The 22,802-nt window shown below is 40.5% G+C and overlaps 1 protein-coding gene across 2 annotated transcripts in view; it reads right to left on the bottom strand.

The window, feature by feature from the left end:
• cmip (c-Maf inducing protein) overlaps window positions 1-22,802 on the bottom strand; it is a 215,643-nt gene that overhangs the window by 40,616 nt on the left and 152,225 nt on the right. For both annotated transcript variants that reach the window (XM_043706666.2, XM_043706667.2), the window contains exons 8-10: window positions 6,297-6,400; window positions 5,906-6,010; window positions 4,431-4,835 (exon numbers count right to left, since the gene is read on the bottom strand). In XM_043706666.2, the coding sequence (XP_043562601.1) occupies window positions 4,431-4,835; window positions 5,906-6,010; window positions 6,297-6,400 (614 nt within the window). The remainder of the gene's footprint in view (window positions 1-4,430; window positions 4,836-5,905; window positions 6,011-6,296; window positions 6,401-22,802) is intronic.

The following is a 22,802-nucleotide window of genomic DNA, read 5'->3' on the forward strand; positions in this document are numbered from 1 at the left end:
CTAGGACATTGTAGGTGGAAGTATTGATATTTGCTTACAACAAGGCTCCCACCAAATACCAACAGACAGCACGTGTTCTTCCTGTAGACTGTCACTGGTGAATAAGAATCTCAAAGGTTCTTAGAAATAAATGCAGAGCTCACATATTTCAGAATGTGATCAAACATAATAACCATCAATTCAAAATAACACCAACAGTTTCTTTATCAGTTATGATATTTTTAAGAAAATACAAAAGGTGAAGTTTGTGGTGTTTGTGGATTTGGGGGGGGAAGACGTGTGTCAAAAACATCATTTGCTCGCGAACATGGGTCGTGTCTGCATTTCATAAAAGGAAGCTGTGCAGTGGAAGTTGAACGTTTTAGAACCAATCACCAATGGTCAGTCAACAGGAGACAGACATGTGCAGATGATGCACTTGGAATCTTAGCGGAATACGTAGAAGGGAGTAGCAAATCCTATATCCATCCTCTAATCACACACTGAGGTGGCAGCAAGAACAGCTAGCCACAGTTTGACAACAGCAGTTTGGATTTGGGTGCAAAGCAGCGGAGAGTTAATGACCTCACACAAGTGGCCAAGATTACAGAATGCATTTTCAAGTGATATATCCCACCAACTGCAGCACTAGCATCATATTCAATGCACCACATACTCATCACTCACTGATCAGCAAACGCAATCAATTATGACTCATATGTGATCAGCTTGACCTCTCCATCACACTTAGCCATGCGAAAACATCAAACACATCACAGCTTATACACACTCCTAGCTATTCAACAATGACAACCATATCATCCAAACAGATTGCACATCATTCAGGGACACATATCTCTCTCTCTTTTTCTCTCTCTCTCCCTGCTTAAAAAGGGACAGCAGGAACTAATTGGAGAGGGACAGGCACGCCAGCATGACCAAATGTCAGGTGACACTGGCCACTATTGAAAGAGCCAAGAGTGTGTTGCTGGAAAAGCACAGCAGGTCAGGCAGTATCCAAGCATCCATTATTGAAACAGCCAATGATAAGGTGCAGCCAGGAGTGAAGCTGAAACCAACAGGTGTTGGTATTCTTCTCAGGTGCCACTTCCTATCATTCGATAATCTCTTCTCACTGAGAAGCTGCAAATAGTATTAGTGTGCCCAAACTCCTTTTATCCACGCTTTCCTCAACATAAACTGACCCTGTGCCTTTTTCTTTCGGGTATCCAAGAGGTGCAACCTGACCAAACAGTGGGTGCACATCAAAGATGAGAGTGATGATGAAGACACAGCACAGTCACTTGATGTTGCAATCGCAGTCATTGGTACAGGTAGCTCCAAACATCATGGGTGAATAGATCTGCATGCAGTCAGATTGAAATTCAACTGTGTGGCAACCAGGACAGTGGACAAGAGTAGTGCAGGTTCACTTGAAAGCAAGGTCGCAAAAGGAGTTCTGTTGCATAGCTTTTAAATTGATCTTCAAATGTTGCAAGCTAAGCTGGAAGGCTTATGAACATGCACAATAAAATATTTTGTGCTCAAGGAAGCCTTCCTGATTTACTTGGCAAAGACTGTGGAATGATCTAATGGAAACTGGGCATAGTTGATCAGACCTTGGAGCTTACATGGTGGCCATATCTGTCTTTGCATTCATGGATCCAATCACGATGCAGCACCTGATGCCCAAGTCCCAGCTTCCACTAGAACCCAAGTGCTGCTGCCATCATGGCTGTGAATACCAGTGTTCACAGCTATCCAGCAATCTGTCCTCCAAGCCATCCCTAGAGATGCTGAGGTGGCATCAGCAGTGTGGAACTGGCTATCCTCTCTTAAGAAGTCAGACTGCACCAATACCACTCGACCAGTGCCCTGTTTGGTGCCCATCGATGCCCATGCCGAGATAGAGCAGCTGCAACTAGACCTTCCTGGCATCAGAGCTGCTCAAGCACATCGCCCAAGGCCAAAGACTTCCTTCCACCATCCATGCTGCAGTCACCCAGGCAGGAAGACTACAGCACTAGGACCTCAAGGATTCCAAAATGGCAACCATGGTATACAAGTACAAGTCTGAAGACAGCAGGGTAAAGGAGTCCACGTTCACTTAACTTCCTCTGAATAACGTGAAGCACGCAGGTCATGGCATTGATCAGCATGCAACACTGATTTGAAACCAGCAGCTCTATTTTGGTGGCTCACATTTCAGGCTACACCTTTATTTTTTAAACCTGGTATAGCTGAACATACGTTAGGTAGCATGGAGGAAGCCACACCAGCGCTGTTTAAAGTGATCATCAACAACTTACAGATTAGTTGCTGGTTGATTACTTCTGGCTGTTGCTGCAATTCTGTATGTTTTTGATGCTTCCTACACTTGCTTCAAGTTTCATAAGTGATTGGTAAATGCTGATGTTACACCTTCTGCACAAACCAGTTGTTTTAAAAAATTCTCAAGGTCAGGTTCGTAGGAGAGTAGTCTGACACAGAACAAACGACCAAGAGGCGAGTCTGCTAGAATATGGGCATTTTATTCCCCGCAGCGTCGCCACAACCAACGGGTCTGGCTTATACTCACTCTACATGTTACCGGAACTGGGAGCCGTCCGTTCTCGTAGAGCGGTTGCCAACAACCCACGCTCGGCGGTTAAACGTAACCCCGGAGCAGACTCACCGAACTGGAGACTTTTCCAGCTGATATACTCTTTTCCAGATATAAACATTCATGTGAACAGCAGAGCAAGGCTAAAAAACACATTCCATTCTGGTTACATACAGATAAGAAGATTCACACGGGGAGGTGTGTAATAAGATTCACACGGGACTAAGCAACACCTCCATTCCGGTTAGATTCACACATGTATTGGGACATAATTTTTAACCGTTTCACCACATTCCACTGCTTGGCCCAATACATGTGTTACATTATGATTCACACATGTATTGGGACATAATTTTACACCACACCAGTTGCTGCCAGTAACGGATAGCAATCCTCTGAAAATCAAGCAGGATTGGGTGAGCAGAAGCCATGGAGACTACTAAAAGAGGGAAGAGGAACATCAGGAAGTGGCAGTGGCAAAAGAGGATGCCATTTTGGAACTCTACTGCTACTGTGCCCAATTTCATACCCACATTAAAAGATACTAATTATTAGAAAATATTACACAGAAACCTTGGGTAAACTGAGGGGATAAACATTAAACAATTCCCAAAATCACAGTATTTAAGTTGTAGCAATTTGTAGAATTATGCCAGAGTTTAAACATTTGCAACTGAATCAATTATTCCAGAGATGGTGAAGGGCACTTTTGTGATTTTTACCTCACTGGTACACAGCCATTATTTTACACTCTTCACTAAAACACTGGTGTACCATAAGCACATACTTGATTGTTAATGCCTCAGTCGCAAAAATATGTGCCAAATGAGTATGTGTCTAATCTTTGCAGACTTTCCACTAATAAACTATGCATCAACAGGTAAAACTTGTTCAGCAAAACCAAAGTAACATGTTCAGTTTTCTGTCAAACTGAGATGCTTGGAGAATTATTGCTGTCAGCATCTTGAGTGATATAGATTACAACAAGGAAAACAAGAATTCCATTGAAACAAGCAGCATACAATTAAACATCTTCTCATACACATTTCATTACACTGATAATTTTTATGCATCATGACCTTTCTGTTGTTGAAATTCTTCAGAACAAAAAGATGATGTTGGAAGAACCATATTTGTTGTTTCTTACAAACACGTTAAATAGAAAGCATTATAGAAATATGTACATGCAAAGACAACGCTGATCCTTAAAAATAAAGCAGACTTTCCTCTCTGGGATTCTCCTGTGCCTGACAGACATGGCATCCACAACAGGAAACAGCTGAATGTTTTGTGCTCCTGGTCATTGATCTGTCTTGGGTGTCAGATCAATTAGCAGTAAAGGTCGTTGCAGGACCTCATAGTCCTGCTTACTCCTGGTAAGAGAGATCAGGAAACTCTGGTGACAGTATCCACCAGAGGCTTCCAGAATGTGGAAACTTTCCTCAGAAGGAACTGGCTAAACAAGATTTCCACATTTATGGTCTGCCCAAAGGATGCTACGTGTAGGGAAAACCATCACTTCAAAGGTCATCAAGTGCTCATACTGATGGATCACTTAATGAGAATATCTGGGAAAGAAATGACCTGAGGGAAGCAATTTCATGTCAGCATATTGACAGTGCAGGGTGAATTCCCAAATGTAACTTGATAAAGCATCAGGAAATCCCAGGGCAGCACAACCTGAGCAGTGATTGTGTTTTTAAGCTACTTTTCACTCTCTTTGCAGCAGGAGCATCTCCCTTATCATGCTCCTCAAATCCTCTCAGCTAATGCCAATCCTTGACTTAGTGTGATTCAGAACAGGCAGCTTAGCATAATCCAGACATGCTTTTAGAATGGATCTACTTACAGCATTTTGAGAATTTCCACATAGCAGCTGAGGACCCGTTCAGCCTGCGAGCTCAGTTCAATGACCATGGTGCTACAGGTGGGGCTGACCAGCAAGCAGTCAATCAGGCTGGGTTCACTGTCACTGTTGCTGCTGCTACTACTGCTACTGCTGCTGCTGCTGCTGCTGTTGCTACTACTGCTGGTGCTTCCTTTCAGTTTTTGATTAACCATGTTGCTCCGTTCCAATTCCACGTGGATCTCGGTTGAGTTCACAATGATAGATTTCATCCTGGCGTCAGTAGTGACCTCCTGTGACACAAGGTCAGGGTTGCTATGCAGCAGCCGGAGGGGTAGATTCGGCTTTCGATCACACTGTTGCTGACAACCATTGCGTATTTCCTTCAGGCTGGGCGAGTTGTCACGACTACAGAAGAACACAAAGAAGTGTTTGGGCTATTAAATATATCATTATCTATTTGTTTATATCTTCAGCACAAATTACTGAACAGGTACCAGAGGCAGAAATGTGTGCAGATGTATTAATTTAAAGCATCACAAGATCATATTTTCAATCCAATCTTAGTTCTCTTCTGAGTTTCTCTAAAATTATTGGCAACAGTCCTTTCTGATCTACTGGACTTTGCTCAAAATCCACTTCACTTTCTGTACACTTCACAAACTTACAGAACAAAGACTTCAAACCATTTGGTTAGGAATCTTCTGACTTCAGAACAGATCTGCAGCCATAGCTTTTGCATTGTTGATGGAGCCCTACAAAACACCTGTCCTGGTATCTTCCTTGTGTCATAGCTTTCATCACGTTTTATGTACTCTTCAATACAAGCCTGCTTGGACCTTGCACTGATTCTCTGGCTTTTGGAATGTATGATCGGGTTGCAGATTCCTACTTAACTATAGAGAGGATTATATTTCTTTATGGATCAGTCACCCTGACCAGCAGACACACGCTTTAGATTTTCAATCTCTGATGCAAGCGCACATTCTGTCCTTCAGCTTTGAGGATTAAAGGGCATATGCTATACTTCAAAGCAGCACAGACTTCATCAAAAGACATCTGGCAAATAGTTTCTTGTTTGTGGAAGTCAAGTCATAGATTAATTTCATCATGAAGATGTAATTAAAAGCAAGGAAGATTTTTGAGATCATCTCGATCTCACTGCATTGCATGTTTGGTAACACCAAATAATTTTTATGAAGCCATTCACTTTTGCAATACATGAGATTGTTTGTATTGTGAATACCTAAGTGCTCGAAAAACTCAGCAGATCTGACAGTATCATCGGGAGAAAAATAGAGCGAACATTTTGTGTCCAATAACCTGTTCTTGCTTCAATTAGATAGGTATTCAATAGGTACTACTTGGAAGACTGGGGAGGCCAGAGATCCTAAACAGCCTAATGAGACAGTACTTCATTATTAAATCAATCCAATTCGGAGTTAAAACGTAAACAAATATCAGACATTTGTACAAACCTGTTTATAAATTCTTCATAACAAGAATATATGGCAGCTAAGCAAACAGCTACAAGGTTTGGTAGGACTCTTGGATGGGGACACTGGCCAGTTGGACCATGCATACTATAACATAAAAAGAAGGGAAACCATACTTAGCTCAAATCAGTTTATATACAGTATAAATTAAATATGTAACTAAAATAATTACATTTTTCTAGAAATATTCACTCTGAAATTTCATCAAAACAATAAATAAACAAACAAACAAACGTGATACCTGGTCAATTATTTAGATAGTTTAAGTTAAAATAAAACGGTCCTATGTTATTGTATTAGCTTATTCAACTAAGTTTAAGAATTTTTAAGTCATTTCAACAGTTAGTGAGGAAGAATGTAAAATTGTGGATACCTGTGAATGAATTTCTTCACGACTTCCATTCCGGCATTCAGTTCGTTTAAAGCAAGAATATACTCCTGAGTGAAAAGTCTCAAACGGGGACACTTGCCAAAATCCTGAGGAAAGGAGAATGTAATGTTGTTTGGTTCAATGTCTAGTATCATTTAAACAACGGTGCAGCTCCACTAAATACCTCATCAGAGTGCTGCAAACAAAAACCTAACAAAATGCAAAGTGCCAAGTCTGGAAAACATAAATGCTTTCATGTAGAAAAACAACAAATGCTGGAAATACTGAACAGGCCTTCCAAAATCTTTGGAGATCGAAAGAGTGTTTACATTCCAGGTTAATGACTCTTGTTCGTTTTTCAGCATTTTCTGCTTCTCTCAGTTTTCAGCATCACGGTATTTTGCTCTCTCACTTTACTTAATATTAAATCCCTGCTTGAATAACCTTTCTTGGACCTAATCTAAAAAACCAAACTTGACAAGTCTTTTTGAAATTTGGCTTTCTCGACCTGATCTCTTTGTAAAAGGGTCAAGACCACCAATTAGAATCAGAAAACAAAGCAGGTAAATATTCACTTAAGGTGATATTTTTCTAAAGTCTTGTTTTGTAGAGAATTATGAAAAATTGATGTTATAAATGAAAAGCATTAATGCCAGCCGTGTTTTCTGTTTAAAATTTGATACTATTCTTCTGCATCCTTGTTGATGATAATACATTGACTTGTGTTGCACTGAACTAGACAGACTGTGTTCCAAATCCTAGTCCCAACGAATATCTCACTCAGCTCAGAAGTGAGGATGCTGTAGTTGAGTTCAATGCCACTCAGAGAATGGAGGAAATTCTGCTTCTGATTTCGTGACCTAGTACTTACATGTTTTACATTAAATGGGAACAGGTTTTAGCTTGGTTGTGACATCTCCACAATTAGTCTGCTGCAAAGCATGTGCAGACTTGCACATGAAGGACAGCCACTTGTGAAATGCACCAGAGGATGCCAGGTGAGTAGGGAACCATACCTCAACACTTCAGTCCCTTCGGCAGAAGAGAGGTGGAACTGGAAGAACTATTCTTAGGTCACACAGTTGCTGCTGTTACACCAGGACAAAGAAAGGGTCAGAGCCAATTGTTAAGAGGTGAAAGTGGGGACTGCAGATGCAGTCAAGACTGGTGCTGGAAAAGCACAGCAGGTCAGGCAGCATCCGAGGAGCAGGAAAATCAATGTTTTGGACAGGAGCCCTTCATCAGGGATGAGGCTGGGAGCCTCCACCCCAGAGGCTCCCAGCATCATTCCTGATGAAGGGCTCCTGCCTGAAACGTTGATTTTCCTGCTCCTCGGATGCTGCCTGACCTGCTGTGCTATTCCAGCACCACTCTGATCTTGGCCAAATGTTAAGAACCCACCAAACACATTGTAAAGCAAGTCTAGCCTAAGAGTACAGACTGAAATCTCTTGGCTGGTGTAGCACCATTATCATTAACATCTTTTCAAAAGACATTCAGGGTTTGCCTGAATGCCATTCAAAAGTTACTGTTCTCAAATACTTTAAATAAACGTCTGCCCCAAAGGAATTCAAAATATATTAACCAGCGTTTGCTTTGGTTAACATAGAATCCTGTGCCACATAAGTCATGGGATATCAGTTGCTTTATTATTAAAAACATTGCAATAAAATTCAGCCAAAACCATCCTTAGTTTATTAATATTTAATAACTGTTTCTAATGGCTGTGAAATTCTAACATTACAGTCACTGGCCATTAATCAAATCAGTGTGCCACACAGTGGAATAACAAGTTAACCATTAAGTATCAGATCAACACATTAAAAATAAACCAATTTGCTTTTGCCTAGTCTTCCTGGAATTTGATCATTGAATTAACAATTTCTGTACTAATGATTTTCTAATCACTGGAGTTCCTTCTGGTGTTAAAATTACAGAAAATTCACAGAAGAGATTGAGACAAAAGTATGCACCAACTTTCAGCCCATATTGAAGTAAACTGCTCTTTGCATATTTTTTCCAAGCTGGAAAAAAAACTGCATTGAACAGTTAAATGAAACAATTTGTCCAATATCAATTTTAAAATGCCAATTACTGTTATTATGCAGGAACTCTTTTAACTCTTGAAACGTGTAATCATGTGTGACCATAACTTTCAGAATATAATTTACATGCCTTCTAGTACCACAGAAAAATATATTTTTAGCAAAATTGGAATATCAGTGAAATGATAACTGAAACTAAAATTGAACTGGCCAGCATCTTTTCGTCATATCAAAAAATAGGCAATAGTACAACCAGCACTACCATGTCCAGTGTTCACAGACAGACTGTGGCTGCAATCAATGGTGGAAAGGTACAAATTAAAATTCCACCTTCATTTAACATTAAAACTAACATAATCTGGTAAACTCTATTGTGGTTAAATACATGGAGTCTGACGGCCCTCAAGAGACAAAATAAAACTTATCGCCCATTGAAAACCAAAAGGAAAGTAAATAAGAATTAACCCAATCTTACTTTAGAGAAATGCACCTCCTAGGTTTTGCCAATCATAGAAGGTGATAAAGGAGAACTCAGAAATTTCCTCCAATCTTCCCTTTTAACTACAGGAAGAAGCCAGAGCGGGTACTGGGTACTTCAAGGTGAATTTGATTTTTTTCAGACTTGTATAGATTATTAGGGTTTAAATCAAAAGGATTTATCCACTAGGACCTTAAGCAAGTGTTTATCTCATCATGTCATTTTAAAATTGATTTAGTCCCATGTAATACAGAAGAGGCCCTTTAGCCCACTGAGTCTGCACAGACAAAAACTACCCTAAATCTACACTCGGCCCACTTTCCAGCAAATGCTATGACATTGTAAATGCTAATCCAAATACATTGCAAAGTGTTTTTTGAATGTTCTACCTCAACTATTTTTCCAAGCAATGCATTCCAAACTCCTCACCATCCTCTGGATGAAAACCGTTTTCCTCAAATCCGTTCTAAACCTACCTTTCACCTTAAAATTATGTCCCCCTCATCTCTGTCCCTTCAACTGGGAGGATCGGATGCTTTCCCTTCACCCTGTCCATGCCCCATATAATCATATACAGCCTGATCAGGTTACCTCGCAGCCTTCTCTGATCTGAAGCAAACAACCAGACTCTCTTCATAGCTAAATTGCTCCATCCCGGTGAATGTCCTAACAAATCTCCTCTGCACCCCCCAGCCCGTGCAAACACATCCAACTTATAGTGTGGTGACCCACACTGCACACTGTACTCCAGCTGTAGCCTGACCAAAGCTTTGTACAGATTTAACGTAACCTTCCTACTCTGATAATCTATGCCACTACTGATAAAGCTGTGTGTCCCGTATGCCTTAACTACGCTATTATTCTGTCTTGCTGCTTTCAGGGATCTGTGCTCAAGCATCCAAGTTTCAACTGTAAATGTCTGCTGTATTCAGTCCAAGAAATACGCCTCTCTAAACCCTTTACTCCAGAACTATCCCAATTAATGTTCGCGACGTTAAAATCTCCATATATAACTACACTATTATTGTTTTTATGCACTTCAATGAATTGACTGCATAACTGCTCTTCTATTGAACATCAATGGTTTAGGAATCTATAATTCTTCCTTCAGTGTGACAGCCATCTTTAATTTTAAGCTCCACCCACAGAACCTCGCCTGAATACACAAGATACTGTCCTTCCTTCATGCAGTAACTGACTGCTTAATTATGTGGCAGCACTGCTTCTTTTACACTCTCCCTCACTTGCCTGAAGATCCTATACCCTGGAATATCAAGTTCCCAGCTCTGCGCAAACCCCTCCTCCACCCACCCTGAAAAAGAACACCTATGTGTTACCACCAGCATCACAATTTCACCTGTCAATCCACACCCTCAACTTATTGGTCTTGCCTACAATACTCCTAGCATTAGAGGCTCATCCAGTCTCACCTTACTCCTTTGAAGTTCAACATTGCTGAACTCCCTCTTCCTTGGTTCCTTTGCTAAAGTCCCTATTGTACAAAAACATTGTGTCCCCTTTCCCCCTGCCAAATAGGTTAATCCTCCCCACAGCACTAGCAAACCCGCAAGGACGACAACACAATTCTAGCTCAGGTGCACTTTCCCAGAATTGATGCCAGTAATCTAAAACTCTTCCTCTGCCACCAACTCTCAAACCACACATTCATTTGCCCTTTTCTCTTGCTTCTGTACTCACTAGCATGTGGCACTGGGAATAATCCAGGGATTACAACTTTGAGGTCCCGCTCTTTGGTTTACTACCTACCTTAAATTCTTGAGGCAAGACCTCATCCATCATTCCATCTACATCATTTGAACCAATGTACATCAGGACCTCTGTCTCATTACCCTCTCCCTTCATGATGCCCTGCATACCTGGAGGCAACACACCATCCAGCAGTCATGTCTGCGACTGCAGAAGCACCTGTGTTATGGACCAGGCCAGACCCCCTTAAAACATTTCAAGAAGGTAGCCCAGACCCTACCTTTTCTAGTTGCTTTAAGCAGGTGTGAAGTGGATATTCCAGGAGTGATGCAGCTGGCCCAACCACTCAGTTTTGAACAAACCAGAATTTATTTATACACAAACACAGAAAACCAAATTGAGAATAAAGTAACTATTTGAAAACTTAAGTTGCATCTATCGCAACTTAATGATGCTGTTCCAAACAATTGCAACATCCCCATAACCATTCCCTTGGCAAAAGAAAAATAGAATCAAACATAGGGTCTTACAGGAGAGATGTCAGAGAGAGAGAGAGAGAGAGAGAGAGAGAGAGAGAGGATCAGCGTGGAGCTGTTTCTTTGGGTCCAGCAGCTTCTCTGATTTCCAAGCTGCTGCAAACAAACAGCTTGCTAAAACCAAACCAAACCAAACCCTGAACTGGGAGAACTGGCCGTCCCCTTTCATTGCACAAGTATTTTAAAAACACCTAAAACGTTTCTTCAAATACATAAACCCAGACATAGCAGAACCTCTGATTTTACAACCCCTCTGAAAAAAACCAAGGACAACATAATCTTGTTAAATGAGAAGCATCATCATCACACCTGTCTGCTCCTTTAACTAACGACTCTCCTATCACTACTAATAAATATATTTAGTACAAATTAACAGATAGGAGAATGAGAGCTCCATACTAAATCAATGCTCACTGCTGTATAAAATACATTTGTTCGAAGAGCTGCCATTTATTTTGATAACATTTTGTTTGCATATCACACTCATGCTTATAGCAATTTAGCAAAGTCACTTCTACTTCTCACAAGATAATAATACTTCTCACTGCAAAATAAAGTTGGCTTTGCTAGGGAAATCTAAGCTCGATTATGCTTGAATTAAGCAACAGAAAACTGAAATTCTTATGAAACTATGATCAAGACTGCAACGTTAAGTGATGTCAATCATACCTAGAATCAGCTTGAATTGACGTCATGTCTAATTTAAGTGGAATTCTTTGCAATAAGAAGCTACTCAAATAATCCTGATGAAGGGCTTATGCCCAAAACATCAACTCTCCTGCTCCTCATATGCTGCCTGACCTGCTGTGCTTTTCAGTGCCACACCTTCAGATTCTGATTCTCCAGCATCTGCAGTCCTCACTGTCTTCTACTCAAATAGCCTGTTGTAATAAGAAATTAGAGCTTTGAACTACCAATTAATCTGCCTATAATCTGATATAAACTGATTTAAGTGTCTTTTAATATATATTGTAAATTTGGATTTTGAATTATTGTTCAGTATCATGTGGCTTTTCTGAGTGAATGAAGTTAATAATTAACTTGCAAGTATTTCTCTACTCATGGTCAGTTACTTCCAAATATGGGCTACTTTAGCAGCTTAATCTTTTGATTTACTTCAGGATTTTAGAATGGAGCAAGAGAGACAATTGTATTTCAAGTTTTCAGTGGTATTTTTGGGACTGGGAGTATTTTTTAAGTTCAAGGGAAACACAGCTCAGGTGAAAAAGTAAATTCTTCGTTGTTTTAGTCTGAGTAGGCAATTCTGTCAATTCCTTGCATTGAGATGCTTGTATTGACCATTGCTCCGAAGAATGGGAGAACACAGTAAAACTATGTTACCTTAGAATAAGGACTTAGTGATAGCTCTGATGGCATACTGTATAAGGGGTTTGTTTTCCTTATAGCACTACATTTGTGTTAGTCAATTCTGTTACCACAATGTCAAAAAGGCATCATTGACCCATCAGTACATTAGCATCCAATTAATGGCTAACAATAATGGAAGTAAGTAACAGTTTAGCTAATGAGGTTGCAGTAGTTTATGCCATGTCAATGTCGCATTGTTGAAGGTCATGCTTTTTGTATGAGACGTTCAGCTAAGACTTTGTCATTTCAAGTGTTTGTGAAAGATCCCATTATGTTATTCCAAGATGGACAAGAGAGCTTTTTTGTTGTCTTGACTGCGGTTTATTTTAAATCAATACCGTCTTGTTGTGCTGCAGACAAGATGCTGCCTGTGTGTTTTTTTTTCACTGGTTTAGGGCATTTCTATGCTGGGGGTAGAAGGATGGGCTTGAGGGAAGTCCATCAATGGAAACACCAGCTCCTTTGTAGCCATTTAACAGCCATTAAGACAGCTGGGGGGATTTCTGCCTTTTTCAATTAGGAAGTCCCATTACAGACCGGCAGCTCTCTGGCACTTTGGGACAGAGGCACTAGATCAATATTTCAGTCAGTGTTTGTAGATCCCAACTGGTCCACTCTAGCAGGCCCAGAGGTGGTGAGATGGGGTGATGGGTGAGGGGTTGGGATCTGAGAGACTGCAGGGATCAATGGACGATTTTGTCAGTTTCAAGATGTGCTTTGTGTTTACACATCAAAAAAAAAACAAAGAGGAAACTTGGTTGGGCACTGTATTAAGTTAACAATTATGTTAACGTTAAAATAGATGTCACCCTCAAAGTTATTGGCATTCTATAGATTTATCCCAGGAGAAAAATGATAGTGCTCACCAATGCTTAGTTTTTGTCTATTTAGGCTTTTTGCTGATTCCAGAAGCGACGGGCACTTGTTTAATAATTATATTAAAATCCCGAGCTCCAGTTACATTAGCCAGACATTCATATAACTTCCCAGCATTTATATTGGCCCAGTACTCAGACATCAAGCTGCCTAGATAGAACAGGCATCCAGACTGGAAGGATGTGTGTTTACAAGGGATTTTTAATTTTCTTTCATAATAAAATACATAGCTACATCTTGAGGCAATTTCAGAAATGTTTTTCCTTGTTTTCATTGTGCTGCTCAGAAGGTTCTGAGCCAAGCTCACTGACATTTTCTAAAGGATATGTATCAATCTACTGGACCACAAGTTTCTAAACGAAAAGTCTCCTTTATAATGACTGGAGAAAGCAGGAGGAAGAACAATGGAGAGGTGGCAGGCAAGTGAAACTTCACCCAACACTGACTGAAACTTGCAAATTTACAAGCAGAGGAGCATTTATAGAGCTGTTTCTTCATTGTGCAGAGTTGTTACAGCATGGAAGGCTTTACCTCAGAAAATGGGCGAGATCTCAATCTTCCTTACAACAGGATTAATTTTGGACTACTGTAGTAAAGAGCCTACACAGCCCGATGAACACAAGACAATGCTTAAGGTTCCTATAGTTCCTGAAGGCTGCATGGGACTGTCACAGAGGTTCTGGTTCAGAAGCCAGAGCTCCGTCAGCTTCTCCAATATGGTTTGAGGCTAATACACACTGTAGGATTGGAATGGCAATGGCAGTAAAGTTCAATCACGTCCTCTTTCTCCACTCCCATTACACATGCTGAATGTTGTACCAAAAACAAGACTGGCAAACAAAACTATTCTCCTGGTTAATATCTCCACTTTACCAGTCATTAAACTGGACTATTGTGCCACCAAACTGGTAATTTAATGTTTAGAAGGGAAAACCTGCTGTTCTTTTCTGAATGGGTCCATATACACACAACACTGTAACACCAATGCTCTTGATGCTTAGCTTACTTCCGAAATAGCCTAGCAAGCCACTGATTATCAATCTAGTTACACAGGTTCAACAAGGTCTGCTGCCATCGCCACCTTTTTAGGTCAACTAATAAGATCAATAAAAGTTTGCCTTGTAAATGACACCCACATCCAGAAAATGGTCTTGGTTTCCTGCCTCGACAGATACTGCAGCGGCTATTTGGTTCTACCAGCAATTTTAGTCATCCAGCCAACATCTTGCTAGGTCTATATACATATGTTTAAAAAATTCTGGCAATCCTTGTAAAGCCTACCATTAATTGTGTACATAGCCAATCACCATTAATTGAACCTTGAAAAGTGCCTCTTGCCTTGTAAACAGCGCTGAAATATACTTCCATCAAGTATACCCCCTCCTCACTACCTCAAGTGGTGAACTTCTAATGTCAGGCTCCAAGTGGGCTCACAAGACAATTAAGGGATATGATATTGTATTGAAGATGTTTGGCTAGTACTAATGTTATATTATCTGATTAATAGCCCACTAGAAAATTTACATTTTCATTTGCATTTTAAAAAAAAATTTTGAATCGCTCAAGGCCATATTGGGTGGATCTGGAAGCTTGATAGTTTTCTGAAACTTTTGCCAAATCACCGCTATACTATCAGAGATCGGGTGTGAACCTGTCTGAACTCAAAGTGGCAACTGTTAAGGCCAGAGTCAAGTATTTGTCAATAATCCATGCCTCAAGGTAATTGAAATTGCAAATACAGCTTCACTGCTCATGCTTGATTGCAGTGACAGATGAAAGTCTGCTCATGCACAGCAAATCTTTGTAATACGTGAAGTAATTGCTTACTGGGGCTAGACTTTATAGTCACAGCCATGTATTTAGAGTTGTCAATTTATTAAGACATTGCAAAACAAATCTATTCATAAGTTACCCTTCCTGTATTATGTATTAAAAGGATCCAATAGATTACAATGCATTTTTTTAGTGGAAGTGAGGTGACCAAATGTACTATTTCTTATACCAATGGTTTTACATGATGACCCAACTATAATGTTACAAGCATTCACACTTTCTCCACATCTACTAATCTGCTTGGGTTGTTCTTTATTTCACTGAAATCCATAGGCTTTGCAGCATTGCTTTCTGTTGTCACATCAACCTGGAGTCAAAGTATTTTGATTGCTTTGGTATTGCAATTTGTAACATATTCAATTATGTAAGCTCATCAATTTTAATAAATAAAAATTATGGAGACCACACCTCTCTGTGTAGCCAACAGACAAGAGTCTATTTTGGTCATACCAATTCTTGAATTTATTCATCTATGCATAGTCCTATAATTTTCAAAGGCTGTGATGATCAAAAAGAACCAGAAATAGAACTAGTTACAGGCTGCAACTTCATCTATGGACCCACTTAAGGGAGATTCAGTTCTATGATGGATTTACGTTCCGAACAGGTTACACCTCTGTGTAGGCAGAATATTCCCAACACAGAAGATCATGGAAGGTTGGGAACATTTCCAGCTCCTAGCTCTGCCAGTGTCTACAATCCACATAATATTGCAATCTTACTGGAACTGGTCATATAAATGCTTCTGCAATTGCTAATTGTGGCCGGACGTTGGCACAGTGGTTCGCACTGCTGCCTCACAGCGCCAGAGACCCGGGTTCAATTCCCGCCTCAGGCGACTGACTGTATGGAGTTTGCACATTCTCCCCCTGTCTGCTCCAGTTTCCTCCCACAATCCAAAAATGTGCAGGTCAGGTGAATTGGCTATGCTAAATTGCCCGTAGTGTTAGGTGCAGGGGTAAACATAGGGGAATGGGTCTGGGTGGGTGTGCTTCAGCAGGTCGGTGTGGACTTGTTGGGCCGAAAGGCCTGTTTCTACACTAAGTAATCTAATCTAATCAATTAAGGATGGTTTAGTGCGACTGTGATGCAATAGGGGCCTGCAACACTGAACACCCCAACTACCCATCCCCCACCTCCACACACACATGACTCTGAAGAGGGGTTGACAATGTTAAAGGGGTAATCCAGCTTGAGGGCACTTCAAAATGGAGATGCTCTTCGATGGTCATGGCGAAAGGCCCAGAGATGTCGGGACCAGAACTGCTCCACAGAAGTGATTGTGGCTACAAATGCAGCTGTTGTGGCCTTATGAATGTGTTACTCAGAGTTTGGAAAGACCATATGGCAGCTATCCAACCTGCTGACTGTAGGCTACCCCAAAATAGTTGCTGGGCTCTGGTCTCAGAGAGGAACCTATCCATCATCAGGGAAGTTCTGACAGCTTGGGTTAATAGTCCTCAATTGTGGCAATATGTGGAGCCACTGGCTACCATCTCCATGGCATGGAGGAAGCGGCCAACTCACGTGGCAGATCATCTTCAGACATTTACCCAGAAGGAGGAGACCATCAGGGAAGCATCCTGACTGGGTATTGTGCTATTTTCCTCACATCCTTTGACTCCAAGGTACCAGGAAGATTCCATCCCATGACTATTCCACGGATCAAAGCAATGCTTGTTGGAACAAGTCAAAAAGAAATATCTCTTCCAAGAAGAGAAAGAATAATGAATCAGAAAAACAGTACCTTATTTCTGAATGTAGTATGCTAAGAGCAAAGGAACTGAAATATTTTCTAAAGTTAATGAGGAACAAGAGTATAGAAGGGATAAAATAAAATAACTGAATTTGTAGAGACAAAAGGTTAAAGTATGGGAAAAACAAGCACCATTTAACTATCAATTGTGCACTGTTTAATGGATCACACAGTTTGTAGTGACTGATTAACCAACCTAATCAATTTTTGGAGCAATATGCAATTTCCTGTTTGGAGTATTGTAAACCTCCTATTACTCCATTGCTGCTTTGGAAGAAAAAGGAATGGCCTTAAGCAAGCTGGCCTGGTGCGTTTGAATTCTTCTGTCCTCCCATTCCCACCCAGAAAAATTAAGAAGGCAAATCATGTCTTCCAAGCCAAACCACAACTTCAACTGACTTAAATCTGCTTCAGAAGTAAACACTGCTGCTCTCAGAAAAGCCAGCACTGACATGTATGAATTCTTCAGTGGTTAATCATCTAATATTTTACTAAACATTGAGTAAATTTGTAGAGTGAATTTAAAGCTGAAACTGATAGATCTTTGGGATCAAGGGATAAGGGAATCCAGCAGGAAAGTGGAGTCAAGTTAGAAGACAGGCTATGATCTTAGGAATAACAATGCAGGTTTGAGGGGCTAAATATACTCTATTCCTGCTCGTAATTCTTATGTCTTTCTTCCCACATCTTATGGTCCTATGGTAACTGGTCAACATCAGTACACAAAGTATGAGCATACAATGATGATATACTTATTTTCAGCTGTAGTAATAAAACTGTACTGGGTCACTGTTCTTAAATACATTAGGGATAACATTCTCAGTGAAAGGAGTGAGAGGGGGTAAAAAAAAAAACAGGCTTATGCCTTATCATTTTTTTTGGTGAAGCGTGAGTTGCATCGTATTTTTTGGAGAGATTCTTCCCATGAGGTTGGACAAGACTCCTCATTGTATTTTGCCAACTCATTAACTATATTCCCCGCCCCTCTGAATTCTCTTACGTCCAATTTTAGCCCCATCTCATCATGCACCATTCCCAGGACCACTGGCCACTCGTTGCATTCCCACTAAGAAGAGCAGCAACCCTGGTACCCACACCATATTTAAAAGACTGTTGTGTACGCAGACAAGCACTAGCATCCCTGCTCAGTCAAAGACAGAAACTAATGTTTGAGAAGGGGTAGGTGGTGGCATTATTCTTCATTAGGGACTTGGAGATGCTGGAGGAGAGCTTGGTGCAAAGGAGGGGCATCGTCTTCCCCAAGCAAAGGACAAGCCATTAAACCCTGGCAGCCTGGTCGGAGGTCACCCCATGGGTCAGTTCTGCCTGCGCAGTATGGAGGAATGGACAGCTGTGTCATAATGAGGTCACTGAGTGATGTACTCTTTTCCCTGCGACCTCACTCTCTCTGCTGTTGTACCCACCACCTACTAGTCTGTCATCCTCGCTATTGCCTGCAACACCTTCCCTCACTCAGTCGCGATTCCCCACTTCACTAACTCAGCATGGCCTCTGCATTGGGGAATCAGTTGCCCAGAGCATCTCATCATTTGATGACAACCTTCGCCAGCCGCAACAGCGGTGCCAACAACTTTCACCTCACTCAATCCCTCCCTATTTCTGTTTACAGAAGACAACAGGCCACAGGTGGGCAAAAGGTCGGGTTGCACTGTTAATAAAGGCATTTAACAAGTTATGCCGCCTCAACTGGCAAATCACTGCTGCCTGGTAAGAAATCCACTTCGCAGCTTGTCAAAAGATAAAGTGAGATGTTCAAGACAGGCCTCACTGGATGTCTCAATCAATTCTGCCACAAATCCTGGCATAGCCTGGGCACTTCAGACCCCTATAAGATTGCATTCATTGATGATGTATCAGTTTGTGATTTTCTGAATTTATTTCATTGAAACTTCTCATTCAATGCAAAATCAAATGTATTTTGGGTGCAATTTACTCTGCAACCATATGCTTTACTTCAGATGGGCCTGAAGTATTTGTATTTTTTAATTCATTCTTGCAATGTGCACATCACTGGTAATGCTAACACTTATTGACCATCACCTGATTGAGTGGCCATATAGCTAAACACACTGGTGAGCCATATTAGCATTTTTATTGATAATCTGGTAGTTTCAAGGCCATCATTACCAGTGGTAGCTTTTCATATCAGATTACTTAATCATTTAATTTAGTTTAAGACTCCTGGGTGCTTTTTTTGAGATCTGAACTCATCTTGATCATAATTTCAATCCTCTACATTACATGTCCAGCAGCATTATAACCATTTTAGCAATTCAGCCTGTCACTAACAATGGCATCAAATAGAGTTTGAGGTCCTATGCATTGGTACCCATATACCATGGCTTCTAGCACCAATCTTTAGCATTTCCTTTGCTATGAAATGCCTAATCAGTCATTGAAAGATATAGTTACAAATCAGGATGGTGTGTGGCTTTGAGGGAACTGTAGGTGATGGTGCTCCAATGCTCTTGTCCTTCTGGGTGCCAGAGGTCATGGATTTAACAGGTGCTGTCAGAGGAATGTTGGTGAGGTAATATAGTGCATCTCACAGATAGTCCACTCTGGAACAACCGTGCATTGATCGGGAAGGGAATGAATGTAAAGGTGGTGGATAGGGTGCCAAACAAGTGAGCTGCTTTGTCCGAGATGGTGTCAAGCTTCTTCAGTGTTGTTGAAGCTGCAATCATTGAGGTAAGTGGAGTGTAATCTACTACACTTCTGACTTCATTTTTTTTTTTAAAGTTTTACCATCAATATTACTTCATCAAACATGGCAAAGGCTAAATAAATAACAAAGAAAACCCCGGACTATGCAATGTTACATCTTACATCAATTCTCTGACGAGCAGTCATTCTTTAGATACTCTCCCCTGTGACTGCCAACATTGGGCCAAATTCTGATTTCCAAGATTTAGAAATTGTTAAATATCACTTGGGTTTTATATGGTCTTTTGAAACAGTGTTGTAGTACACTTTAATGAAACTTGTGCAAAGAAACTTAAAATAGCTTCCATGTAACATTCAAAATATAATCCATTTTTGAGCTGTTCTTCACACAGTTAACATTAGGTTTCTCTAATTCTGGAATTTAATACACTGTGGTCAAACTATATTCAATTATACAGGAAAGGGCAAATGAAACTCTTCCATTTTAATAAATATTCCTTCTTTTCAATGCCAAAGAAAATTCAACAGCAATTCCACCAGGACATATTTTACTTTGGTTGCCGGCAAACTATGAACCAACTGCACTACTACACTGCCAATAACAACAGAACCAAAAAAAATTGGAAAATATAATCCTTGGCCTCTGCAGCATTACTGTATTCTGTCTTGTCCACCTACGTATATTCCATTAAATCAACACGTTGACTTCACCTCTAGCATCGTTACCCTTGTTAAAGATTTAAGTACCCAGTTCACCATTATTTGATATTTGGTTATAGTATAAACTATTTAATTTATAACTATAAAACCTCAGAGAAAAACAAGAACCCCATCTATGGCTGTGTTTCTTCTTATGATTATTGTTGAACATATTGCTCTTTTGTGCGAACATATAAGCAGCTGTTGACAGCCCCCAAAAAACACGTTTTAAGTGCATCTGGTCTTCTTTTCACTATCCTAATGGGTAAATTATACAAATAATACTGGAGCTATCGATCAGTCATGGCAATCAATCTCTATCTATTAGAATTCGACAGTCCTGCTCACGTGGCAAGGAAAACCCAATGGTAGAAAACTTTGCAATCAAACATCTAAAATGACTCTGTTTTCTTAAGCATGCTACACACATCTTGTCTCAAACCACGAATTTATTGCATCCCAAATTCAGGTCTCCATGATTATATTTATGATTTGATATGATGGAAAAGTAATGAGCAATTCGAACACATTGCAAACACTGAACTGTGGCAGAAGGAATCATGACCAGGTTGTATCTGCACGATCCCCCTTTCCTTAAGGGCATTATTCTGTGTATGAATTAAGGCCTATAAAACAGAATATCTTCCGTTGGCATGAAACAAGAACAGAGGGTTCTGCTATGGTTTCCAATTTTCCCAATGTCCCTAGTTTCAACCATTGTTGCAGACATGATGCCTCTCTATTGTTAAAGTTCGCATATTGTTGCAATTTCTGACTGTTGTATGGGAACTGGCTCTTTTATTTTCCTTTGGGAGTGTCCCAAATCATTGCATTTTTGTTTTGCACATATGTATGACTCAGTGTATCTAATCTAGGCTCAGGGAGGCATGCTCAAACTTCCGAATATGACAGTGTCCCAGTTCAGCCAGAGCATTGAATTATAGTTTAAAAATAAAATTCTGAACCCTGCAATGTAACTACAAATTACATGACAAACAATTTAGATAGCAATTTCTTTTTCGAGAATTAGAAATTTTATAGGTTTGCATAATAGGTAACACTCAAGCAAGGTTTAAAGTGAACAAGTAAATTGCCCATGTCACTTCAGTTTTCCCCCCTGTTATGGATCAGGTCAGACCCGCGTCAAATTATGTTATTAGGGTAGTCCAGAACTTAACTCTTCTTATTTTAAGAGGCAGATGTGCAGTGGATATTCCAGGACTGATGCAGTTGGTCAAACCACTCAGCTTTAAGCAAAACAGAATTTATTTAAATGCAATATTTGAAACATGCACAAAAGAAAACAGAACTTAGAATAACAACTATTTGAAAACTCGACCGACTCAATAGAACAACTTAACTAAGGAGTTGTTCCAATTCCCATAACATCCCATAGACACACCCCTTGGCAAAAGGTAAATGCAAACACAGGTTCTTACAGGCAGAAGAGATTTCAGGCAAGAATCAGCATGGAACCTTTCTCTGAAGTACAACAGCTTCTCACTATTACAACTAAAACAAACTGGGAGAACTGACCACTCCTCTGCCATTGGTAAACTAGGCTCTTTCCCAGTCTTTTCAACACCTTTGCCGTTATGACCTCTCTTGGAAAAAAACAAGGACAAAATAACCTTATTAAAATGATCAGAGCAGGATTTGTACACTTAATGGTAAAGTCCTGGGGATTGCTGCTGAACAAAGATACCCCCTGGAGTGCAGATTCACAGTTCCTTGAAAGCAGAGTCGCAGGTAGATAGGATAGCGAAGGCAGCGTTTGGTATGCTTTTCTTTATTGATCAGAGTATTGGGTACAGGAGTTGGGAGGTCATGTTGTGGTTGTACAGGACATTGGTTAGGCCAGTTTTGGAATATTGCATGCAGTTCTGATCTCCTTCCTATTAGATAGGAACATGAATATGATAAATCAACAAGGTCTTTTCCCTGGGGTGGGGGAGTCCAGAACTAGAATGCAAAGGTTTAGGGTGAGAGGGGAAAGATATAAAAGGGACCTAAGGGGCAATGTTTTCACACAGAGGGTAGAATGAGCTACAAGAGGAAGTGGTGGAGGCTGGTCCAATCATAACATTTAAAAGGCTTCCGGATGGTTAGATGAATAGGAAGGGTTGAAGGGGATTTGGGCCAAATGCTGGCAAATAGAACAGGATTAATTTAGGATATCTGGTCAGCATATACAAGATGGACCAAAAGAGTTTGTTACTATGCTGCACATCTCTATTATTCTAAAATTACAGTGGCTCAGTGGTTAGCACCATTGCTTCACAGCGTTAGGGACCAGGTTCAATTCCAGCCTTGGGCAACTGCTTGTACGGAGTTTGCACATTCTCCCTGTGTCTGTGTGGGTTGCCTCAGGCTGTCCATAGTGTTCAGGGATGTGTAGGCTAGGAGCATTAGTCATGGGAAATGTTGAGTAATTGGGTAGAGGAATGGTTCTGGGTGGATTATTCTTCAGCGAGTCTGTGTGGACTTGTTGGACCAAATGGCTTGCTTCCACACTTTAGGGAT

The sequence above is a fragment of the Chiloscyllium plagiosum genome, unplaced genomic scaffold (assembly GCF_037043375.1).
Source record: "Chiloscyllium plagiosum isolate Xiang-an unplaced genomic scaffold, Cpla_swu_hap1 HiC_scaffold_17, whole genome shotgun sequence".
Taxonomy (NCBI): Eukaryota; Metazoa; Chordata; class Chondrichthyes; order Orectolobiformes; family Hemiscylliidae; genus Chiloscyllium; species Chiloscyllium plagiosum.